Raw genomic sequence first — 22790 nt, 5'->3', positions numbered from 1 at the left:
GCCTACAGTCAGGCAGGGCACAGGTGCCTGGCAGCTAGGGCTGATACTGAAGGAGGTTGGCATCCGCACTGATACACTGCCGGTGGGGCAGAGCTATATATAATACACACGCTAAATAATTACATCTTCTCATCAGGCTAAAAATATCATTGTGTCCCTTATCACCAATAAGCAATTTGGAATCCCCCCCATTCTGGAGAGATACGGACATTACAGCCATATCTGTAACATTGCCGTTCTTCCCTTATCAAGAGCATAGTGCCTAAATAATAACATTGGCCTAAATGGGTTTTCATAGAGTTAGCCACAGTAATACAGATGACATTGTGCTATAGGGGAGAGATTCTCAAAGTGTGTATCTTTTTTTTCGTACTGTGAGCCTACATTGTAAAAGACAACACAGAAATAGACAGACGATGCAATTGAGACCAAATTAACTATTTGCCAGAATCCACTTTTTAAATTTTTTATAAATGGGAAATGCCCTATACTTCAGGCACACTACCATACATGCATCCACTACCATACATGCCATTTTTGTGTTGTTGTTTTCTACAAGCTATGTAGTACTCAGCAAAGAGGGCACTAGGAAAATTCCAACCCAGCAACCATAGAGGAGAACACTACCCACTGGGCACAACTTTGTTTCAACGTAATTTGTCAACATATTGTGACTTGGAATTACTGCGTAAAATACATTGGATTTGAAAAAAGTAATGTACATAAATTGATGTTTTGATGGTGACATTTCAACAACAGGATTATGTCATCATGGTAACCTATTTTCAACTGACAGAGCTTATATAAAATGTTAAAATATAAAACAATTTCAGATGTTCAACGTCATATCCACTATCAGAAAAGCAACAGGCTGGGCAGCACCTCCTACTGGAGAATGTATACTGTACCTTTGGTCTCCCATCCAGGGGTTAATAAGCTCAGCCCTGCTTAGCGTTCAGATTTCTCACCGACTCTTACGATTTTGCTATCATGAGAATGATTTCTGAGAGATTTCCACTTCAGAGGTTGTCTTGTATTTGTATACTGTTTTGCCAGTAATTCTGAACATAGCACACACACAAGCCAAACGTCGTCCCCGAAAAAATGGACTGTGTCACACGCAGCATGTGCCGATATGGGCACCACGTCATTGCTTTCCCTCTGCCTCTCTGCGGAGCCATTAGGCCCGCCCTGCAACCTCACTGGATGACGCTGGTAGGCCTCTTGCTAGCTGTCACACAAATGTGAGGGGCTAATGCTCATTGGCTAGAACTCAAATTGCTGGGAAAATGGCCCGGCACAGGGTCAAGAAAACAGTCGCTATCAAAACTAGGGATTTCATGGCTAATTGAGATAAGACCGTAATTCTGCTCAGACACATTGACCCAGTACCAGTACCCCTTGTATATAGCCTCAATATTGTTATTTGATTTGTTTTGTTTTTTACTTGACTTTAGTTTATTTAGTAAATATTTTCTTAACTCTATTTCTTGAACTGCATTGTTGGTTAAGGGCTTGTAAGTAAGCTAATAACATTTGATTTGAGATGGAGACGTGAATAGAACATAACACGTTATAAATGTATAGCCAAACTGGAATTAAAGCCAGACAGTCACTGCCACAGATGAAACGAGCAATCCCGTATCCGGGAGCGTAATTATAGCCTCAAGCTCATTACCATAACGCAACGTTAACTATTCGTGAAAATCGCAAATGAAATGAAATAAATATATTGGCTCACAAGCTTAGCCTTTTGTTAACAACACTGTCATCTCAGATTTTCACAAATGCTACACAAGCATTTGTGTAAGAGTATAAATCATTTAACTTTGAAGAACTTCAGATGTTTTCAATGAGGAGACTCAGTTAGATAGCAAATGTTCAGTTTTACCCAAAATATTATTTGTGTAGGAGAAATTGCTCCTTTTTGTTCATCACGTTTGGCTAAGAAAACCACCCGAAAGTTCAGTCATTACAACGCAAACTTTTTTCCAAACTAACTCCATAATATCGACAGAAACATGGCAAAAGTTGTTTAGAATCAATCCTCAAGGTGTTTTTCACATATCTATTCGATAAGTCACTCGTGGCAGTTTGGTTTCTCCTCTGTTCAAAATGGAAAAATGCATGCAGCTGGAGATTACGCAATAGTTTCGACACCGAGCGGACACCTGGTAAATGTAGTCTCTTATGGTCAATTTTCCAATGATATGCCTACAAATACGTCACAATGCTGCAGACACCTTGGAGAAACGACAGAAAGTGTAGGCTCATTCCTTGCGCATTCACAGCCATATAAGGAGACATTGGAACACAGCGCATTCAAAATCTGGCTCACTTCCTGTATGAAATTTCATCTTGGTTTCGTCTGTAGCATTAGTTCTGTGGCACTCACAGAAAATATATTTGCAGTTTTGGAATCGTCAGTGTTTTCTTTCCAAAGCTGTCAATTATATGCATAGTCGAGCATCTTTTCGTGACAAGATATCTTGTTTAAAACGGGAACATTTTTCATCCAAAAATGAAATACTGCCCCCAGAGGTTCAAGAGGTTAAGGGCTTGTAAGTAAGCTACTAACATTTGATTTGAGATGGAGACGTGAATAGAACATAACAAATTATAAATGTATAGCCAAACTGGAATTAAAGCCAGACAGTCACTGCCATAGATGAAACTATAAAAGCAGTAGAAACGGTTCATTTAAAATGTTGATATTTGGTTGCATTGTCAACCAAACACCATTCAATATTTCTGTTGTAAGACAGCTCTAACTTCAGGCTATTCACCATCTTACAAACTAATGTAACAGTATTTATTCAACCTTAAAATGAGTAACACATACATGGCTACATTGAGGTTAATATAAATATAAATCACTTATGTAAACCTAGAAAGCATGCACGTTGAAGATTGCAGGTCAGTGGAGATTTCACAATTGCTATATTAATCTGCCCAGATGTACTTGAAAAGTAACTCCAATCCAGGAAATTTGGTTTTGCTATAAAAAATAAGCATAGTGATAACACATGAAGTTCCCTTATAATTTGTTTCTGACATTGTATTCCCATTTTAACTTTGTTGTGCTGGTTTAAAAGTTCAGTGATGACAACTAAACCAAAAATCAGACATTGTTTTTCCATTGGAATTTGGTTGTGCTTTTAGATGGTTGAAAGCATAGTGAACACATTGGGATTTCAACAATCTTCTACACGTGCTTCTACACATTGCTTGCTGTTTGGGGTTTTAGGCTGGGTTTCTGTACAGCACTTTGAGATATCAGCTGATGTACGAAGGGCTATATAAATAAATTTGATTTGATTTAGATTTGATTTGATTGATCAACATCTGTTTCATTCCATTTTCCCAGGAAAGGTTCAAACCCTCTTCCATCTGTTGACAGTGAGACACCGTGTTAACAGTGATAACACTTTGCATGGGACCCCTATTGAAATACTTCAGAAGTCTCCCATCCACAGCACTTTACCTCTGTAGTATACTGTATGTGGTGGTTGGCTTTCACGCCAACACTACGCCCCTCATCTCTCTGATGTAACCCACACAGGCTTCCAGATGGTGCTAGCTGGCGAGGCGGGCATACGACCAGCCTAATAGCGGTGAGTGGGCAGCTATCAGCGCACGTTAGCGTCAACAGACCGCAGGCCAATCATCTGTCATCGCCAGTCTCAGGAGTGGCAGGGAGGGATACCACACAGACAGGAGAATCCTGAGTTTGCCACTCCTTCAGAGATATCATAGTCCGTTGTTTGGCGTGTACGGAGACGATCAAGGTGAAGCAGTTGCAATTGTGGATAGGAGCAATTGTGTTTGAAATGGCAATCCTAAACATAGTGGTCTGGAGGTGTGATTACAGAGCCCAATCCCAAATACATTTTCCAATCCTACCCCCATGCACTTTACACATATCTGTAAAGATTGGATAGGTATAAGGAATACGGTAAAAGCACCAGTGTACCGTGAAGGACATTGGTATTCAGAGTCGGGGTCGCAGGGGAACTCCAGATTGGTCGGCAGCTAAAAAACATTGAGTACATATTATTGCATGGGGAAAATGTACAAAAGTTTGAGAAAGATCATTTGAAAATGTAAACTTTTCATTTTGATAAGGTTATTTGTTTATGTAAAAATCAACATTTACAGTTTTTAAAGTTGTGCCATAAGATTTGGGGTGGGGTGCGGTCACGAGAAATTATTGGGGTAAAAATAAATGTCCCCAGAAATTCTGCTGGAAATGGGGTCCCTGTTGAAAAAGTTAAAAAACCACTGGTTTAGGATATTACGATGGAATTTCCACCAGACGGATTTTACTTCTGGAAACCTCTCAGATCTACACAAGTGCCATGCGGTAGAGGGATGAATCCTCTTATTTTCAAGTGGGCAGGGTGGTGGAGTTGACCCGGAAGTGGCTCCGACGTTACAGACTTCACCTAAGGTGAACTGCTAGATACTCCTGCTGCTCCTTCATCACACAAGACACTCCTGCAAAGTTATGGGGTCGAGCACCTGTTTGGTTAAACGCATGCCAAGCCTTTCAAAAAGGAGGCAGAGGTGCTCCATGTAAAACGCATGGGGTTGGGTATAGTGGTGGTGTGTTTGGGGGGGGTGGTATGCAGAGTAGCCATTAAAGCTGTTCGGAAGGCATGGAAGAGGGTTGTGAATAGCTAATCTCCGCCTCTCTGAAGGGTCCAGGTGTTCATCCTTGAGTGGCACTCTCAGTGCACCAGCATCAGGAGCACCGGCGTTAGATGGAAGGGCGAGGTGCAGCTACACTGATTAATATTAAAGGGAATTCATAATACAGTAGCATGGAGAGGATTGGGCCATAAATACTCCGCTCCTCTTGGTTTGGTCTTCATGCATATGGATAAAAGGCGTGAAGTAAGAACAAATGCTGAATGCTATATGCTGGGAAAGTGAGGGATGAGAAAGGGCAATGTATTGTTTAAGGGAAACTCATTTGTGTTGACTAAACACAACAAACCTCAGCCGTGAAACACAGTAGTGAAGACTGAGGGGCAGCATGTGTCGAAGAGACAACTGAGCAACATAAAGCATAGCAACAGGTTGAGCTTATCACATTGGCCTTCCAGAAAAATGGATGTTGATAACGTGACCTCCTAGTCTGTGGTTTAATGGCAGGAAGAAAAAGGGCTTAACAAAGGTGTGCTCTGTGCCGTAACAGCAGCCTAAAAATACCCTCTATGGAATAATAACCAGCATGCAACATCCACTCACAGCTCAACCCGGCAGGTCAGCACCTTGCTAACTTAACATTAGAACGTGTGAGTGTACAGGTTCCTCCCGAACGCTATGTGCGAAGGCTGTATCAGCGGCTGGGCAACAGTCACCTACTGAGCGCATTGAGTCCAGAGCCAGGGGAGAGTGAGTGCCACCGGGCACGGAAGGCGATCAAGCGGCAGAGCACCCCAGAGACACCAGACGTTTTCCCCAGCCATTTTAGAGAAAGTCTTGTACAGCAGGGCTGTCAGAGAGGGAGAGCACGGCAGGCCTGACTGCCATTGGTAACAAACATACTGATAGTCATCTGAGAGCACGTCAAAATGTCTGCCACAGCTCTCTGCATGCACAACACAAGTCAGAGGAGAGGGACTGATTTGAAAGAAGACAAAAAGATTAAAGTGTTACCCAGTTTAGCCGCAGAAAAATATTTCCCTAAACAGTCTGAATAAGTTCAACGCCCGGTTAATCAAAACATCCTCCGGAAGGGGAATAGCGTGAGCGTAAGCCACTTGACTGATTTAACAGTTGAATGTATACATTTCAACAGGCAAATTACTGCTGGCCCCAGCTTTCCTCAGTGAACTTAGACCCGGTGGCAGCAAGGCAATAATGAAGGTGCTACCAAATAACGAGCACTTCTCTATGGTCTGGGCGCTAGTGACACGGTGTACATTATCTACAATGTCAGGAAAGGGCAAAGTACCTGCATAGCCACAGTCTGCATTGTCCATTAGAAAGGTACATTATGGTCAACCCCCTAAGGGTACGGTAGCGTATACAGGTGTACACATGGTACACTCCGCTTAACCTCTGCATGCATCACGACAAAATAACCACAAAAGTAAAGAATTTCAAATGAAGCTTCATTATCATGACTTTCTACCATCTAAGTAGAAGAGTACATCTTAACTTTGCTATGTGGTTGTCTGGCCTATCTACTTTAAATTGGACTGCACTGACTAAGTCTCTCTGCATAAGTGCACCCACTAAATAAGTTACATGTAAACATGTAGAGAAGTGGTCGTTGTTCAGTCTATTCATGACCTCCCAAAGTCCAAAGACCTCTGTGACCAGACAAACATTTGATATGCTGAAGGGAAAAAGGTCACATTATGTTTCCTCTAACTGCACATATCTTACTTCCCTTCAGAGGCTGCAGGCAGAGTAACCTTTGGAAATCCAGCCACAGACAGAGTGCATGCCTTGCTGTGTGTGTTGTGCAGTAAAACGCAGGCTAATCCTCGGTCTAGTGATGAACTCTGTTCACCTTGGATTTGAATAGCTACAAACAAACCTACAGACCATATATATACACACAGCTACAGCATTAGCATACTAAATGTCAGTTCATTTTTCACTTAAGTTATTTATCTTATGTATATAATCCTAGAAACTAGTCAAGTGAATCACCCTTTCAAATCATTGCCTGCTTTTGAATCATTTTCTTAAGTACAGTACAACTCAGCACCAGTAAAATGCTAGAGACATGAACAACTCAAGGCAGTGTTCAAAGGCAACATTACTAGATTTTTATTTTTCATCAGTTATATTGGATTGGCAGCAACAGCAAAACCATAGCCTTTGACAAAATCTCAGAAATAAAAAAATTAGATGGTGTGTAATTTCTTGATTTGTCGTCTAATCCAAAACATGTCACGTCATATAAAGCAGCTTAGTTGGTATGAGTCGTCACTGGGCGAGATTTTGTCATACGATTGTTTTTACGTTTTTTGTTGTTGCCTGAACACAAAACAGATACTATACATACTCCTATTAAAACAAAGTAGCATATCAATTTTGAATAAAAATAAATAAATAAATAAAGACGTTGTACTGTATTAAATCACATCTGTAAGATACAACACCCTAACAAATGCACTTGAAGTCAGTTGTTTTTGAACATTTTTGCATTTTCATCACTTCAGAAAGAAATTGGAAACTAGTTTGGTCATTATAATAGACATGTGGAAAAGTGAACATTTAGTGGCACATGGGTATAAAATAAACCTGTGTTAATGAATCAGTACACAGTTCATTCAACAGAGAAATTACCTGTAAAAAAAATTAAAGGATGGAAACTAAATGGAAGCGAAGCCACAAATGAACTAAGAAGAAACTAAATGAATTGGGTAACACTTACTGCAGTGTCAATATAGACTGTATAACGGTTAGGTAATTACACTGCCTAGTAACCACAGACTGTTTTCTGAAAACAAAAAATGAGTCAAAGTGGTATATTCTCAATAACTTGTTTGTTAGAATGAAACTACATTCCACTAGCGTTACTGTGGAAAGTGTAACCAATTAAAATCTCATGAAACCACCAGTACAACATATACTATAAAGCAAAATCCAGAGAGAAAGTAGCTTGTCAACAATATTGATTTACCATTTATAAAAGATGGCACATTGTTTGAGAAGTGAGAAATATTTTTTCTCTCCATGTGTGTGACTTGCTTTAGCGTGCAAACAGAAATAACTATCTGTGGGTAATTCTAGAGAGAATCAGTCTAGAGAGAATCAGGTGTGATGGTAGGTTTCTGAAGAGAGAAATGGAAAATAAACATAATAATGAGGCAGTGTGGGTGAGTATGTAGTGTGTGAGAGACCAGGTGAAAGCTATTATCCCTTATTGATGTCACCTGTTAAATCCACTTCAGTCAGTGTAGATGAAGGGGAGGAGACAGGATAAATTAGGATTTTTTTAAGCCTTGAGACAACAGCCATGGATTGGGTAGGTGTGCCTTTGAGGGTGAAAGGTCAAGACAAAAGTTGAAGTGCCTTTGAACGGGGTATGGTAGTAGGTGCCAGACGCACCGGTTTGTGTCAAGAACTGCAACTCTGCTGGGTTCATCACTGTCAACATTTTCCTGTGTGTAATAATCAAAAATGGTCCACCACCCAAAGGACACCCAGCCAACTTGACAGCATTGGAGTAAACATTGGCCAGCATCCCTGTAGAATGCTTTTGACACCTTGTAGAGTCCATGCCCCGACCAATTGAGGCTGTTCTGTCGGCAAAAGGGGGTGCAACTCAATATTAGTAAGGTGTCCCTTATGTTTTGTACACTCTGTATTCTCACACACGCACGCGCGCATATTGAAGCCAAAACACACACTTTCACATACACTGCTACTTGATTTATTATATATCCTGATTGCCAAGTCACCTTTCACCCTACTGACATGTACATATGTCCTCAACTACCCCATTCCCCTGCACAATGACTTGGTACCAGTATATGGCCTCGTTATGGTTATTTTATTGTGTTACCATTTCCTTTTCACTTCTTAACTCTGCATTGTTGGGAAAGGGCTCGTAAGTATTTCACAGTAAAGTCTATACCTTGTATTTGTATTTGGTGCATGTGACAAATAAAAGTTCATTTGATTTGAAAAGGTGTTGAAACAAGATGGTACCATTGTATGGTACTACTGCAAATACAAGCTTGATGGATTTTGGGTCAAGTCAAAAGGAAGGTCACGTTACAAAATGCAATGTCACGCAGCCAGCGTAAAAAAGAAATACAAATAAGTGCAGTGTATCCTTGTAACCATATAGAAGAACAGAATGTACATCTTTGTGATCTATCTTCCAATATATATATATATCTCTATCTATCTATATATATATCTATATCTATATCTATATATCTATATCTATATCTATATCTATATCTATATATCTATATCTATATATATATATACATCTATATCTTTAGGCACATATACAGAACCATCTGTAAAGCAAAAAGAGGAATGAATACACAGGTTAAGCAGCATAATGTTGAACATAAACAGTCACGATATAGAGAGTTAAAGTTGGCTGTGCTGCTCGTTTTTTTCCACACAGGTCTACCTACACATGGCCTACAACCATAAGAATCTCATCTCACAATAGTCTTGGGTATTACTGGAAATGTGCCCCTGTATGGATATTTCAACATTATCTGTTAAAATAAAATGCGGAATTGTGAGAATGTACGAGAAAAGCTTGGAATGACTACACCTGTGCTGTATCAAACAGTAAAATACACAACAAGACCAGTCGTCATGATGCATTTACTGCACCCTAAAAAGGAACAGGCTCTGCACTTAGCATGGAAAAGGTAAGGGGACAGAGTCATACATATGAAGCTGATGCTGAAGTGGAGACGATCTCTGATGAGCAGCCAAAGATAAAGAGGGTAGTGTTCACTAGTGGACATGACTAATCACTCATCTAAACAGCTACTGGATCTGAGGCATTGACAAAGTTTGTTTTTTTTACTAAAAAGTTCCACACCAAAATATATAAATATCTAATCAAACTAAACAAGCTTTGTGTTTTTTTTGTAGTTTGCTTAACTCGTCAAATTGACTCCCACGTCTCTCGGTTTAGGGCTGCCCGAAAGTCTTTTAACACACGTTGAACAATGTTGTGTTTGCTAACAAACCTTCTGAAAACTCTGCAAAACTTTGTCATGACAGGTCAAGGCAACGAACGATCTGTTGTTATGTACATCAGTGTGGTGGGCGCCACCATTGCCAAGGAGCATGTATATACAGTAAGTGAATAGTCAGCCATTTGCACACACATGTGAACTCCTAAAGGGAGTGTATGCAAATGAGGATTACGTGTTAATGTCTGTACTAATTCAGCCTTCGTGTGCCTACTAAGAACACAGGCCTATAGTAGCAGTCCAATATTGGCATTCAAATTCAATACATTTTAGTCCACAAAACTGTGAAATCAGAGACAGTAAAATCATGAGGTCACCATCAAAGTGTTTTGTCCTAACTTTGTCCTTTACTTAACCTGACTGACGAGAAACAAACAAATGTAAACGTCAAAGCCTGAGGTAACCATGGTAACCATGGTGGAATGATGTTGTACATAAGGCTGTACATACAGTACATGTACAGCATATGGATTACTGATATTGGATTTAATTTGATTCGTTCTGACATTTGTTTTTTTGGTTTTGTTTGTACTTGTTTGATATTTTACTTCACTGTTAGGAGCTAGTAACATGCATTTAACTGCACCTGCTATACCACCTGCTAAACTGTGTAAGCGACCAATACATTTTGATTTGATTTACCAGCTATACCCCACTTCGCAGGTCTAAAGTCAAAATGTAGTACCAATCTCTCATCCACTTAGTTCAGAAACTAAACCTTTACAAAAATCTAGCTTCTCTCAGCAATCACATTTTTGCCCATAAATCATGACTTGGCATGACTACAGCAAAGTAATTGGTATTCTTCAAACAAACCGTCAGAGCCTAAAGTATTTTTCTTTGGGACAGCCCTGTCAATTGAATAGTCAGCAGCTTTGTAAAGATGTAACCTTGTGTAACCAAAAGTGTGGCTTCTTTAACAATAGCCTGCAAGTCCTCAGATGGAGCAGGACTTTGGCCTCTTCCTGGGTTTGGGTTCTCCAAAGTCCCTGTCGTCGGCTACACAGTGGCTGAAGGAGCAGAGTGTCTGCGAGAGGCGGCGCATGCCCAGGCGGAACACACTGTTGGACAGGCTGTAGATGACGCAGTTGCAGAAGCTGTTGCTGATGGCCAGCCAGGTGGTTACAAAGGACAGGGCGGGGCTGTCCAGCACGTGTGAGCTCTCCAAAAGAAAATAGATGATGTAGGGCAGCCAGAGTATGTAGAAGACGCTGGTGATGCGGAAGAGCACCATGGCGTAGCGCCGGTCAGGCCCGTGACCCGTGTGGTGCCCCCCGCCGCTACCACTGCCACCACCCTCCCCGGCCTCCATCTCCTGGCTGGGGAAGCGTGCTCGCCTCTCACTGATCTCCCGGTTGTGCTGCTGGCAGATGCGGAAGATGTGAAAGTAGGTGAAGCAGACAACCAGAGCAGCGGGCGCGTATAGCAGGCACACCACAAAGCCTGTGAAGAGCGCCGAGGTGGGCCAGGAGTGGGCGCACCACTCAAAGATGTCTCCGTGGTAGCCCGGCTTGCCCCAGCCAAAGAAGGAGGGCAGGAACATCAGGCAGGAGTAGACCCATATGAGAGCGATGCAGCCACGGAGCCGGCACGGCGTCACCAGCTGGTTGTAGGACAGGGGTTTGGTGATGGCCAGGTAACGGTCCACGCTGATACAGGCCAAGCAGGCCATGGAGACACTCTTGAGTACCGAGATGACGTAGCTGAAGACCTGGCAGGTGATGGGCTCCTGGACGCCGGCCGGGTAGTGCAGCAGGGACAGGGTGGGCACCAGGCAGCTGAGGCCCACCAGCAGGTCAGCATAGGCCATGGTCTGGATGAAATAGCTGGTAGTGTAGTGGTGCAGCAGCGGGGCGCAGTGGAACACGAAGATCACCGTCAGGTTTCCAGCGATGATGAGCACTGTCAGCAGCACGATGACGGCAGTCTCCAAGACGCAGGCCTCCAGGCCCTCATTCTGGCCCCAGCCAAGGGGGCAAGAGTGGTTGGGATCCGGGCCCACAAGGCTGCTGTTGGCAGTGGGTACCAGGTCTGTTGTCAGCGCTGACTGATTCATTGTTGTGGGCGCGGTCCTGGTGGGTCAGGTTTGTGCTGTGCCACCTGCGATGCAGATGGCCTGTAACTGGAGACCAGTCCGCCCCTGCTGCCTGTCTGTAGCCTCCCACAGCAAACAGAGCTTTATCCGCGCTCTCTTTCACTTTTGCTCTCACATAGTTGGGTCTCAATCAAATGAACACTGACTGACGAAAATCAATACAGCCCACAGGAAAACAAGAGTACCAGCTTGGCTCTCCTTTTCTGATCAGTCATGCTTAGAGCCAGTGGGGTTATTGTTGAAGAAAGAAAAATATATATTGCCTCCACAAACAGAAAAAGGTCGGCCAATGTTACACCAAGCATCTATCCCGGCGGCAGGGATCCCCACTGCGGTCTCTGACAGTCCCTGGCCACATCTCCTGCCTCTGGGCGGCTAGGGGATGAGGGCAGGGGCTGTCCTCACAAGGGCAAAAAGCGCAGGAGGTGCAGGGTAGTTGACATGTGGGAAAGAAGCATGCAGGCAGACACGGTGCAGATCCTACTGCTGATTAAATAAGACAAGGAGCATGTGACTCCTATCTTGAGACTATCGATAAGAGAAAAAAAAGTGTTAAAACATTTACTGTTAGAACAAGAATGTCATTTAGGCTTTCAAATAGCTTGTTCAGCATCAGATAAAGAGCAGATGAGAAAATCCATAAGTCATAGGAGTATTTACATCCACATTAGCCAGTGTGTTTGGTTTCTACCTCCAATAAAGTCCTTTCTAAAGTCTGGAGTGCAGCAGTTAGTTTTCAGTCCTGTTGTATGCATCCTCTTATTTTGGAGTAGCGAGTCTTGACCCCATGTATGCTCAGCTATTGTCCGAATCAAAACACAGACACGCTAGAAAAACACTGGGCTCTCGGCGGGTGTTAATGTCTCGTTCCACAGAGAACTGGGGGAATTATGTTTACAATGCTCTCCAGTCAGAGAGAGGCTAAACGAGGCGCAGCTAAATCTGTATTCTGTTGTGTGTGCGCGAGCGCGCGCGCACGCTGGAGCCACAAATCAAGCTTTGATCTCTAAAATCCCAATCCACACACTTTTATGAAACTTTCGTCCTCAAGGTTGTGAGAGGCAAAAGCTGGTTGTAAAGAAGATTGAGGCAAAGAATTTTGGAGTTGCCAACAGTCTTACACACAATCCCAATCTTGGGTACTAGAGCCGGTAGAGGCCATCTGAGTGTCTCAGCTCCTCTGACTGTGGCGCCTTAGAAATCCTCTTCAGGATGCACTCTGCGATGGGTGGGGGATCTGCATTCCACTTCTTTATCCCTTCAACTTGTTTTTGGTTCTGTTTTGCCAGTGACATTCCCCAAATAGCTACGGGTGAAAGCGCTTTACATCAGCCTCCCCTCGTTTCCACTAATGATAATATTACTTATACATGTCCATTCAAATGAGCTTTTTGTTTAGGGGAGGCGTGGCTTTCTGGCCTTTCGACTCTTTCTTTCACCCAATACGTCTGCACCTCGTAGCAAATACCCAGGCACAAAAAGAAGAGAAACCACTCCACCAGTACAGAGACAGTCCCAGTTTCAGTGCTGTCCTCTGACTCTCTCTCCTCTCATTTCCCCAGTCGAACTGAGCTTACGACAAATAAATACCTGAACAGACAAAAATAAAGTACAGAAGACAAAAGCTAAAGCTACTGAAAATAAATAGGAACCTTTTGAAGAGCGGCGAAGAGAGGAGCTGTCCATCACCGCTGGTGCAGTGGGAAGGAGATACTGTGACTGGCTTACAGTTCCCGTTCCCTTCGCTCACGCTCTCCCTCTCCCTGTCTTCCTCACACTCCCTCTACCCTACACACACACACACACACTCTCTCTCTGGCACTCACTCCCTCCCTCCCTGGCTTTCTCGTTCTCTCGGAACCATGCTCTGCCCCTCCCTCTCATACACCCGCTCACTCTCTACCCCCTCCTTCTCATACAGTGTCTCTCTCTCTACCCACTCCCATTTAGGCTCCACCTGAGGTCCTCTCTCAACCCAGCCACAATACTCAGTCTCTCTCTCACCATCGCTTTTTTCAGAGAGCTAAATTTGGACATGTTCCCTATTACGAAATGACTAAGCTAATCTCTGTCCATTTTCTATTAACTAGCCCCCTCCTCCCCATTTGCTTCCCCTCTCCACTTCTCTAGCCCCCTGTCCATTGCTCCGACCAATGACCATGCCCAGCCATGCCTGCCCCTTAGTTACAGTTGCCAGGTATTTCAGTTAGTTGGGATCATCCTTCACCGGCAGACAACAAAGTGTAACAAGCTGCGGCAAATTGGGGAGGCAGGAGGGCGGTTTCAGAGGTAAACCGTCTGTATACCATTACAGAGTTCAGGCTCAACTAAAACACTAGGACAAACAACAAAGCTATGCTGTTAAAGCAACTTCCACAAGCTCTAGAACTGAACTCTTAAGTTCCCAACTAGAGAAGGGGCTATAAAAACAATGGTAGTGACCTCCTCCTCCCCCTTTTGATCCCAGCCACTATGGCTCTGTGTTGGGACAAGCAGACAGCCGATGTCCGGGCTCTTTGTCACCGCTGGCGTACAGTAGCTCACACTAACACTGGTTAACACTCAAGAGAGAGATGGAGGTACTAGGGCCTCAGAGTGGGGAGATCAGTGTCGAGCTGCTCAATAAGAGTAAAATAATCTAAGCATAACAACAACAAAAAACTGCTACGGCACACAAGACAAAAAGCCAAGGTCAACCTAGTGCTGACGCTTCACAACATGCGTTATGAGAAAAGGAGAGTTGAATGATTAATTACCATACGCTAGAGCCAGAGAACAAAATCAGGTTACATAGAATTTAAGGTTAAATGTCAAGAGAGTTATACAGTTAAACCCAGGTTACTAAGGTCACTCCAACAAATAAATAGTGTTGTAAAAATATACAAAAGGAAGTACAATAACTTAGGTAACTGAAAAAGATTATGAACAACATTTCTCAGACGAGAAATATCTGTTTTTCAGGTTAGTGATTCTTCATGAGGTGAAGACAAAGCATGGCGTGCACTGTTAACGGAGGCGACTGGACGGGGCTGCGTGTACGGAGGCGACTGGACGGGGCTGCGTGTACGGAGGCGACTGGACGGGGCCGCATGTACGGAGGTGACTGGACGGGGCCGCGTGTACGGAGGCGACTGGACGGGGCCGCGTGAACGGAGGCGACTGGACGGGGCCGCGTGAACGGAGGTGACTGGACGGGGCCGCGTGAACGGAGGTGACTGGACGGGGCCGCGTGAACGGAGGTGACTGGACGGGGCCGCGTGAACGGAGGTGACTGGACGGGGCCGCGTGAACGGAGGTGACTGGACGGGGCCGCGTGTACGGAGGCGACTGGACGGGGCCGCGTGTACGGAGGCGACTGGACGGGGCCGCGTGAACGGAGGCGACTGGTCGGGGCCGCGTGAACGGAGGTGACTGGACGGGGCTGCGTGAACGGAGGCGACTGGTCGGGGCTGCGTGAACGGAGGCGACTGGGTTTGGAGGGTGGGCTGTGCACCAGCAGTGCAGCTGAACTGGAGACACTGAGGGGGATATTGTGAGTGACAGACACCCACTGAGCTCAAGGGCACTTCTCCTGCAGAAAGGGATGGCAGCTTGGAAGCTGAATAGAGGTAGGCTTGGACTGGAACAATGACAGAAGACAAGGCCGAAACCCAGAGGAATTCCAGAAATCAATGATGGAATTTAAAGAAGGAATGAAAAGAGATAAACATAACCATATCACCTGCACAGGCTGAAGGAGTCTAATGCAAGAGACATGCAGCAATTCAGGATTGCCTCTAAATGGATAGCACCAAAATTCCATCTTAATGAAAGTATCTTAACACTAATCTAGCAGGCCAGGAAAGTAGCTAACTCAAGACCTGATTATTTACATATCCTTTCAGGAGGAGCATTTTTCAGGGCAACCAATGGGAGTTTAGCTCCGTTAGCCTCCAAACCAAGTTGTGGCAATGTCCATCAAAGCCAAGCCGGGTATCCAGGAGCATCACATTAGAAGGGTTTAAATCAGACATATAGACAACAGAATATGGGCACGGAAGAGCATCACAAGTAGAACGAACTCAATAAATCCAAGCATGTTTCCATGGCAGCTCATCCCAGTGTACAGCATTGTCTGTGGGTTAGAACGCGTGGGTGTCTGATTACTTCTAGCCCCACTCTCCACACTGCTGGTGCTACCTTTGATTGCAGACTCTAACTAAATGCCACTGCAAAGCTAGCTGGAGTGTGGGCCAAATATGACGGTACATAAAAATGTAGCTGAAGCACCTTGAGGAAAAGCAAAAAGATCCCTCAAAGATTTAATGGCATGCGTCATAAAGACCGAAATTGATTTAATTGCCTGAGTGGAAGAGACTGCATTTGCGGAAATCAAGTGAGAATTGAATGTAGCACAGCCTCTGAAGAGAACAATTTTACCCGTGAAACTGAGACCGTCTGTCTGGGCCAATGCTGGCTTGAGCCGTTTTTCACATTTCATCCATGAACAGGATCTTTAAAAATAAATAACAGTTTAGTGCATCACTGCAACTCTGAAAATACTACCTAAATTGTTTTATTTTTCTCATAGTATATTTGAGAGATAAATTAGGCCTAGTAATCAAATAATTTAAATATTGATAATGATGTCAATTGAAGTTGTCAATTGTGAAATCCCTGAGAATCACAGAAAGGGAGAAAAAAAAATCGATCTTCATTCAGGGAAAACAATATTTATTTCCACAGACGGTGACTTCCAATCTCAGAGACAGACCAACACCACAGCGTTTGAGACCTCCAATCTGAACCACCACCCAACTTTTCTCATTGGTATTGATTGATCCGGACAGAGGAACTAACGTGAAATGGCTCTTCTGAGGAGTCAACTCCAAATAGCTTTCAATCAGTTTTAAGCCATGGTTCAACAGCAGCACACCTTTGGCAGATCACACAGGGAGAGTAAAAGGTTGTGAAAATGTTAGTTTCATTCTTACTCTCAGAAAAGCGCTACACAGACTGTGTGTGTGTGTGTGTGTGTGTGTGTGTGTGTGTGTGTGTGTGTGTGTGTGTGTGTGTGTGTGTGTGTGTGTGTGTGTGTGTGTGTGTGTGTGTGTGTGTGTGTGTGTGTGTGTGTGTGTGTGTGTGTGTGTGTGTGTGTGTGTGTGTGTGTGTGTGTGTGTGTGTGTGTGTGTGTGTGTGTGTGTAGTTCAATCCAGGAGTTACCAAGGAAACGCAAAACAAAAAAATACTCCTGTGCTGAGAAGACCCTTGTTTGAAATTACATTCATCCAAGGTCGGAATACTTCAGTCAAAAAGGGCATTTTTGCAGCGCAAAAGACATGATTTGTTTGTCTCTGTACCCAAGACACCTGAGTACCAGCTTCGATTAAGTCTCAATGGTAACTTGGCCGATAAACATGCCTTAAACTGTTATAGTGTCCTATCAGAAACATTCACTGAGAGCCCCCCTATAAAAATACTCCACGTATCACATACACAAAACGAGAGAACAGCCCTCTCTCTCCTCTCTGCATTACTACCCAGCCTTCTGTCGAAGTGCCATTTGCAATTATTTAAATACGTGTCGCTGTCAGAAAGTCAAGTGAAATGTGCCCTGGTTTACGACATCAATACCCCCCATAACCAGCCACAACTCACTCACTTAGGCTTCAATCTGCATTAGAATCATCATCATCATCATCATCATCGAGTGGAGACAGGCCAATTCATAATGTGGGTATCATCGAGCCCTCGACACCACGTCCCCCTTCCCTCCCCCCAACACTACCCCCTGGGCTTTTATCTGGCTATTAATAGCACCGGCCAACCCCTATATCAACATCATTACATCCAATAAGGAAGGGAGTCTACTCAAAGAATTACAATGAACGAGTGAGCGCTCACCAGGCGATTCTCTGTGTCACATAACCTGCCTTACGTAAACTAGTGTAATAATATATTTAGCAGCTCACATTTTCATCCTCTGTGGGAGGCAAGGCGGCTGGAGCAGATGGAGAGAGAGACAGAGAGAGACAGAAAGAGAACTGTGGCTCTGGGTTAAAGGCGTGTTGCAAGGGTAAATTTACACCCCCAGGCGAAAGACAACAGCTCAGTATAAATACAGTAGATGTGAAAAGAGGAGCCTGTTCTCTTTCATTCAGTCATTTCGCCTGAATCGCCTCCTTGGATGTTATATTTGATCTATTTTCTGTGCCACATGCGCAAGCAGTAACCTTTTGTTTATGGCTCCATTTTATCTCTCTCCCGCTCTCTATCTCCCTCTTCCAATCTCTCCATTTCAGGCAATTGATTACTGCGTTGTATTTCAAGCACGTTCTCCTCCTGGGGGGAATGCGTATTGTATTACACATAAAAGTGAGGACCTGTCGCCTAGTCAACCTCTTCACATGTCCTCATGAAAAAAACATCAATACATTAGTCACTTGGAATTAGCTAGGAGGTATTACATTCATGGCTGCTCCACCAAAATGGATTATTCGACATGATCTACCAGCGAGACAAGTCGAGATGGAATTTGTTTGGACTGTGGGTGAGCCTAGGTTGGGGGCCAGCTATGGGCTGTCGGCCAGACTATAGAGGATGCTACACATTAGCTGTGGGGTTTTAGTGCCAGGGGACATGGGTCTGATAGGACTAGCCTCTGTCTGACACATGTTCTCCACAAGAGTGATGGACCAATGACCTGTGCAGTAAAGAATGTCACAGTGACTGGGCTACTGCAACACCTACTGCACACTGAGATCAGGATGCCAGAAATACACTTGTTGCAGAAATATACTTAACAGTAGTTACATGCCTTATGTTCTATTATAAAGCTACATGTTCTGCTTGTGCACAGTGAGAATGAAAATTAAATATTAAGCTAAAGTTCAAATTTAAGAAACTCTAGTGTAGAGTTATTTTATTTTGAACATTTTCTTAAGTGTAGATGTGATGCTCTATATGGCATTGTTAGACACCCTTCCCCATCCCATTGTCACACAAAATCTAAAACATATTTTGAGAGATTTCACCACAAGGACTGTGTTAAATTGGGGCGGCAGGGTAGCCTAGTGGTTAGAGCGTTGGACTAGTAACCGGAAGGTTGCGAGTTCAACCCCCCGAGCTGACAAGGTACAAATCTGTCGTTCTGCCCCTGAACAGGCAGTTAACCCACTGTTCCCAGGCCGTCATTGAAAATAAGAAAGTGGTCTTAACTGACTTGCCTGGTTAAATAAAGGTTAAAAAATAAAATTAAAAAAATTAAAATTATGACAGAGATAACAATAGTGCTTTTTACGGTGGAAAAATTCCTGCAATCACCCATTGTTGGCATGAGAACCAACATACCTCCAAGAGAAACATGAGCGAATAGGCTTCAACACCAACCTTGTTCTCTGTGGGATCAGACTGCACACTGTCATGTTCAACTGAAATTATCTTGATGAAGAGATGCTGCTGCTGTTTTTTAATGCTGTTTCGATGTCAATCATCTTATTGTAAAGCCAATGACATTTCCAAATTGTGTGGACAATTCAGTTTCCCAATTCTAAAACAGCAGACTCTTTATGGAGCTAATTTAAATGGCCAGTTGTGACCGTCATTGAGTCTCTCCAGAAGAACAACTGCAAGGTGACAACTACTGGGTACGTGCATTTAGACACTGTCACATGACACCAAGTTGATGAGCGTGACAACAGTTGTTGTTGTTTTTTTACACCAAAGTCTTCAGGGATCGTCGCAATCTCTGCACTCAAAATTACAATTTGCATGATGGTTATACAGCACATATATTTGACTGGCTCTCGTATTCAGAAAAGGTACATTTCTGCAAAACTTCAATTTTTCATCACCCACACAACATGCAGCCATTTTGAGGATATTTCACAAACTCACCGAGCTTGAGTGAATGGAGTTGAAATGTGAAACTTGTTCATACAAATGCAGGTAGGAATCAATGATTGCGTGCGTGTGAAGTGCGTTTGAGTGAGGTGCGACTGAGGTGCGTTTGAGTGAGGTGCGACTGAGGTGCGTTTGAGTGAAGTGCGACAGGTGCGTTTGAGTGAGGTGCGACAGGTGCGTTTGAGTGAGGTGCGACTGGGGTGCGTTTGAGTGAGGTGCGACTGGGGTGCGTTTGAGTGAGGTGCGACTGGGGTGCGTTTGAGTGAGGTGCGACTGGGGTGCGTTTGAGTGAGGTGCGACTGAGGTGCGTTTGAGTGAAGTGCGACAGAGGTGCGTTTGAGTGAAGTGCGACAGGTGCTTTTGAGTGAGGTGCGACAGGTGCGTTTGAGTGAGGTGCGACTGAGGTGCGTTTGAGTGAGGTGCGACTGAGGTGCGTTTGAGTGAGGTGCGACTGAGGTGCGTTTGAGTGAGGTGCGACTGAGGTGCGTTTGAGCGAGGTGCGACTGAGGTGCGTTTGAGCGAGGTGCGACTGAGGTGCGTTTGAGCGAGGTGCGACTGAGGTGCGTTTGAGCGAGGTGCGACTGAGGTGCGTTTGAGCGAGGTGCGACTGAGGTGCGTTTGAGCGAGGTGCGACTGAGGTGCGTTTGAGCGAGGTGCGACTGAGGTGCGTTTGAGCGAGGTGCGACTGAGGTGCGTTTGAGCGAGGTGCGACTGAGGTGCGTTTGAGCGAGGTGCGACTGAGGTGCGTTTGAGCGAGGTGCGACTGAGGTGCGTTTGAGCGAGGTGCGACTGAGGTGCGTTTGAGCGAGGTGCGACTGAGGTGCGTTTGAGCGAGGTGCGACTGAGGTGCGTTTGAGCGAGGTGCGACTGAGGTGCGTTTGAGCGAGGTGCGACTGAGGTGCGTTTGAGCGAGGTGCGACTGAGGTGCGTTTGAGTGAGGTGCGACTGAGGTGCGACTGAGGTGCGTTTGAGTGAGGTGCGACTGAGGTGCGTTTGAGTGAGGTGCGACTGAGGTGCGTTTGAGTGAGGTGCGACTGAGGTGCGTTTGAGTGAGGTGCGACTGAGGTGCGTTTGAGTGAGGTGCGACAGGTGCGTTTGAGTGAGGTGCAACTGAGTGTATGTGCGCGATGTGCGTATGCCCTCTTTACCTTGGTGGTCTGTGTGTGTGTGTGTGTGTGTGTGTGTGTGTGTGTGTGTGTGTGTGTGTGTGTGTGTGTGTGTGTGTGTGTGTGTGTGTGTGTGTGTGTGTGTGTGTGTGTGTGTATTTCTCTCCTCCTTACCTTGGTGATGAGGATGCGATATTTCTCCAGCAGGGCCTGGTCACTCTGGCAGCCTGAGAGGAGCTGCCAGACCTCAGCTCTGAGGGCCTCGGGGACCCCAGGCTTCACCAGCGCAGTCAGGCCCTTAGGGCGCACAGACAAGTTCCCGTGCCTGACACACAGGAGAGAGATAAGAAACTACTCGACATACAACAGCCAAACTCATCAGGGTAAGGCCATCTACAGTACAGGCATGGATATTCATTATTAATGTTACTCTCCTGAAGCGGATGTTTATTACAGTTAGAATGGAGGATGTTTATTACAATAAGGTCAATGTAGTGACCATATGAAAGTAATGCTAACAATTTCATTATTCTCCTCGTGTAGTGCAGGAACAATGAGGTACTTCAGACAAATACATTGAATCTGTTTCCTTATTCAATGACTGAAGGTGTTATTTACTTAACGGTGGTTATCATGACAGCCACACTTACCATCTGTTGAGGATTGCACCCCAGGACTCTAAGATCTTCTCAGGGCAATCCTTGGACACATCACCGGTCCCACTGGAGATCTCACTGTCGCTATCTGCAGGAGACAAGACAAGGCCCAATGGGAGGTGAGATAAGACTAAGAATTTAGCCTATTATGGGATCCCAGCGTAAATTGCATTTGGATGCAATTTACAGCATGACCATTATTAAAAATATATATTCTTTAGTAGTTTTCACACTTTCTTCAGACATTAAGGATAACAGAATAGGAGACAGGCAAGTTGTGATTCCCACTTACAGCTGAGAGAAGTACACCCGTTCCCATTTTAAACACACACACACACACACACACACACACACACACACACACACACACACACACACACACACACACACACACACACACACACGAGCTTCAAGTTCCTTGGTGACCAAATCAATAAGGACTTAAAACTGGTCCACTCACACATGTAGCATCTCTTCTCATTGTTTGGCATGCGCCCTCAAATCCTCAAAAAAGTTATACAGTTGCACCACTGAGAGCATCTTGACTGGCTGCATCACAGCACAGCTCTCAATTGCATGACAACAGCACAGCCCTCAATTGCATGGCGCGGACAGCCCAGTAGAACACCAGAGGCAAGCTCCCTCCAAACCAGGACCTCCACAGTGCATACGGAAAGCATTCAGACCCCTTGACTTTTCCACATTTTGTTGTTAGGTTACAGCCTTATTATAAAATGTATTAAAATAGTCCCCCACCCCATCAATCTACACACAATACCCAAAAATGACAAAGCAAAAACGGGTTAAGAAATTTCTGCTAATAAAAAACTGAAATATCACATTTCCATAAGTATTCAGACCCTTTAGTCAGTACTTTGTTAAAGCACCTTTGGCAATGATTACAGCCTCGAGTCTTCTTGGGTATGATGATACAAGCTTGGCACACCTGTATTTGGGGAGTTTCTCCCATTCTTCTCTGCAGATCCTCTCAAGCTCTGTCAGGTTGGATGTGGAGTGTCGCTGCACAGCTATTTTCAGGTCTCTTCAGAGATGTTAGATCAGTCCCTGCCGCTGAAAAACATCCCCAAAACATAATGCTGCCACCACAACCACCACGCTTCACCGTAGGGATGGTGCCAGGTTTCCTCCAGACGTGCCGCTTGGAATTCAGGCCAAGGAGTTCCATCTTGGTTTCATCAGACCAGAAAATCTTGTTTCTCATGGCCAGAGTCTTTAGGGGCCTTTTGCCCAAGTGGGCTGTCATGTGCCTTTTACTGAGGAGTGGCTTCCGTCTGGCCATGCTACCATAAAGGTTTGATTGCGCTGCAGAGATGGTTGTCTTTCTGGAAGG

General features: G+C 44.5%; 2 protein-coding genes across 4 annotated transcripts in view; both read right to left on the bottom strand.

Moving 5' to 3' along the window:
• The window catches only part of LOC123997633 (rab GTPase-activating protein 1-like), a 146725-nt gene that overhangs the window by 84671 nt on the left and 39264 nt on the right, over nt 1-22790 (bottom strand). For 2 of the 3 annotated variants that reach the window (XM_046302070.1, XM_046302079.1), the window contains 2 exons: nt 21434-21527; nt 20958-21108 (listed from right to left, as the gene is read on the bottom strand). In XM_046302070.1, coding sequence (XP_046158026.1) covers nt 20958-21108; nt 21434-21527 — 245 coding nt within the window. Of the gene's footprint in view, nt 1-13448; nt 13555-20957; nt 21109-21433; nt 21528-22790 lie in introns of those variants that run through there. The other variant, XM_046302088.1, reaches the window with a different exon arrangement.
• gpr52 (G protein-coupled receptor 52) lies at nt 10153-13587 on the bottom strand. Its single transcript, XM_046302118.1, has one exon. It carries the CDS (start codon nt 11755-11757, stop codon nt 10639-10641), a length of 1119 nt encoding a protein of 372 aa, XP_046158074.1. The 5' UTR covers nt 11758-13587; the 3' UTR covers nt 10153-10638.

Source organism: Oncorhynchus gorbuscha, linkage group LG02, assembly GCF_021184085.1.
Source record: "Oncorhynchus gorbuscha isolate QuinsamMale2020 ecotype Even-year linkage group LG02, OgorEven_v1.0, whole genome shotgun sequence".
In the NCBI taxonomy this organism is placed as follows: Eukaryota; Metazoa; Chordata; class Actinopteri; order Salmoniformes; family Salmonidae; genus Oncorhynchus; species Oncorhynchus gorbuscha.
The sequence above is the reverse complement of the archived record's forward strand: the minus strand, read 5'-3'. Positions and strand labels throughout refer to the sequence as shown.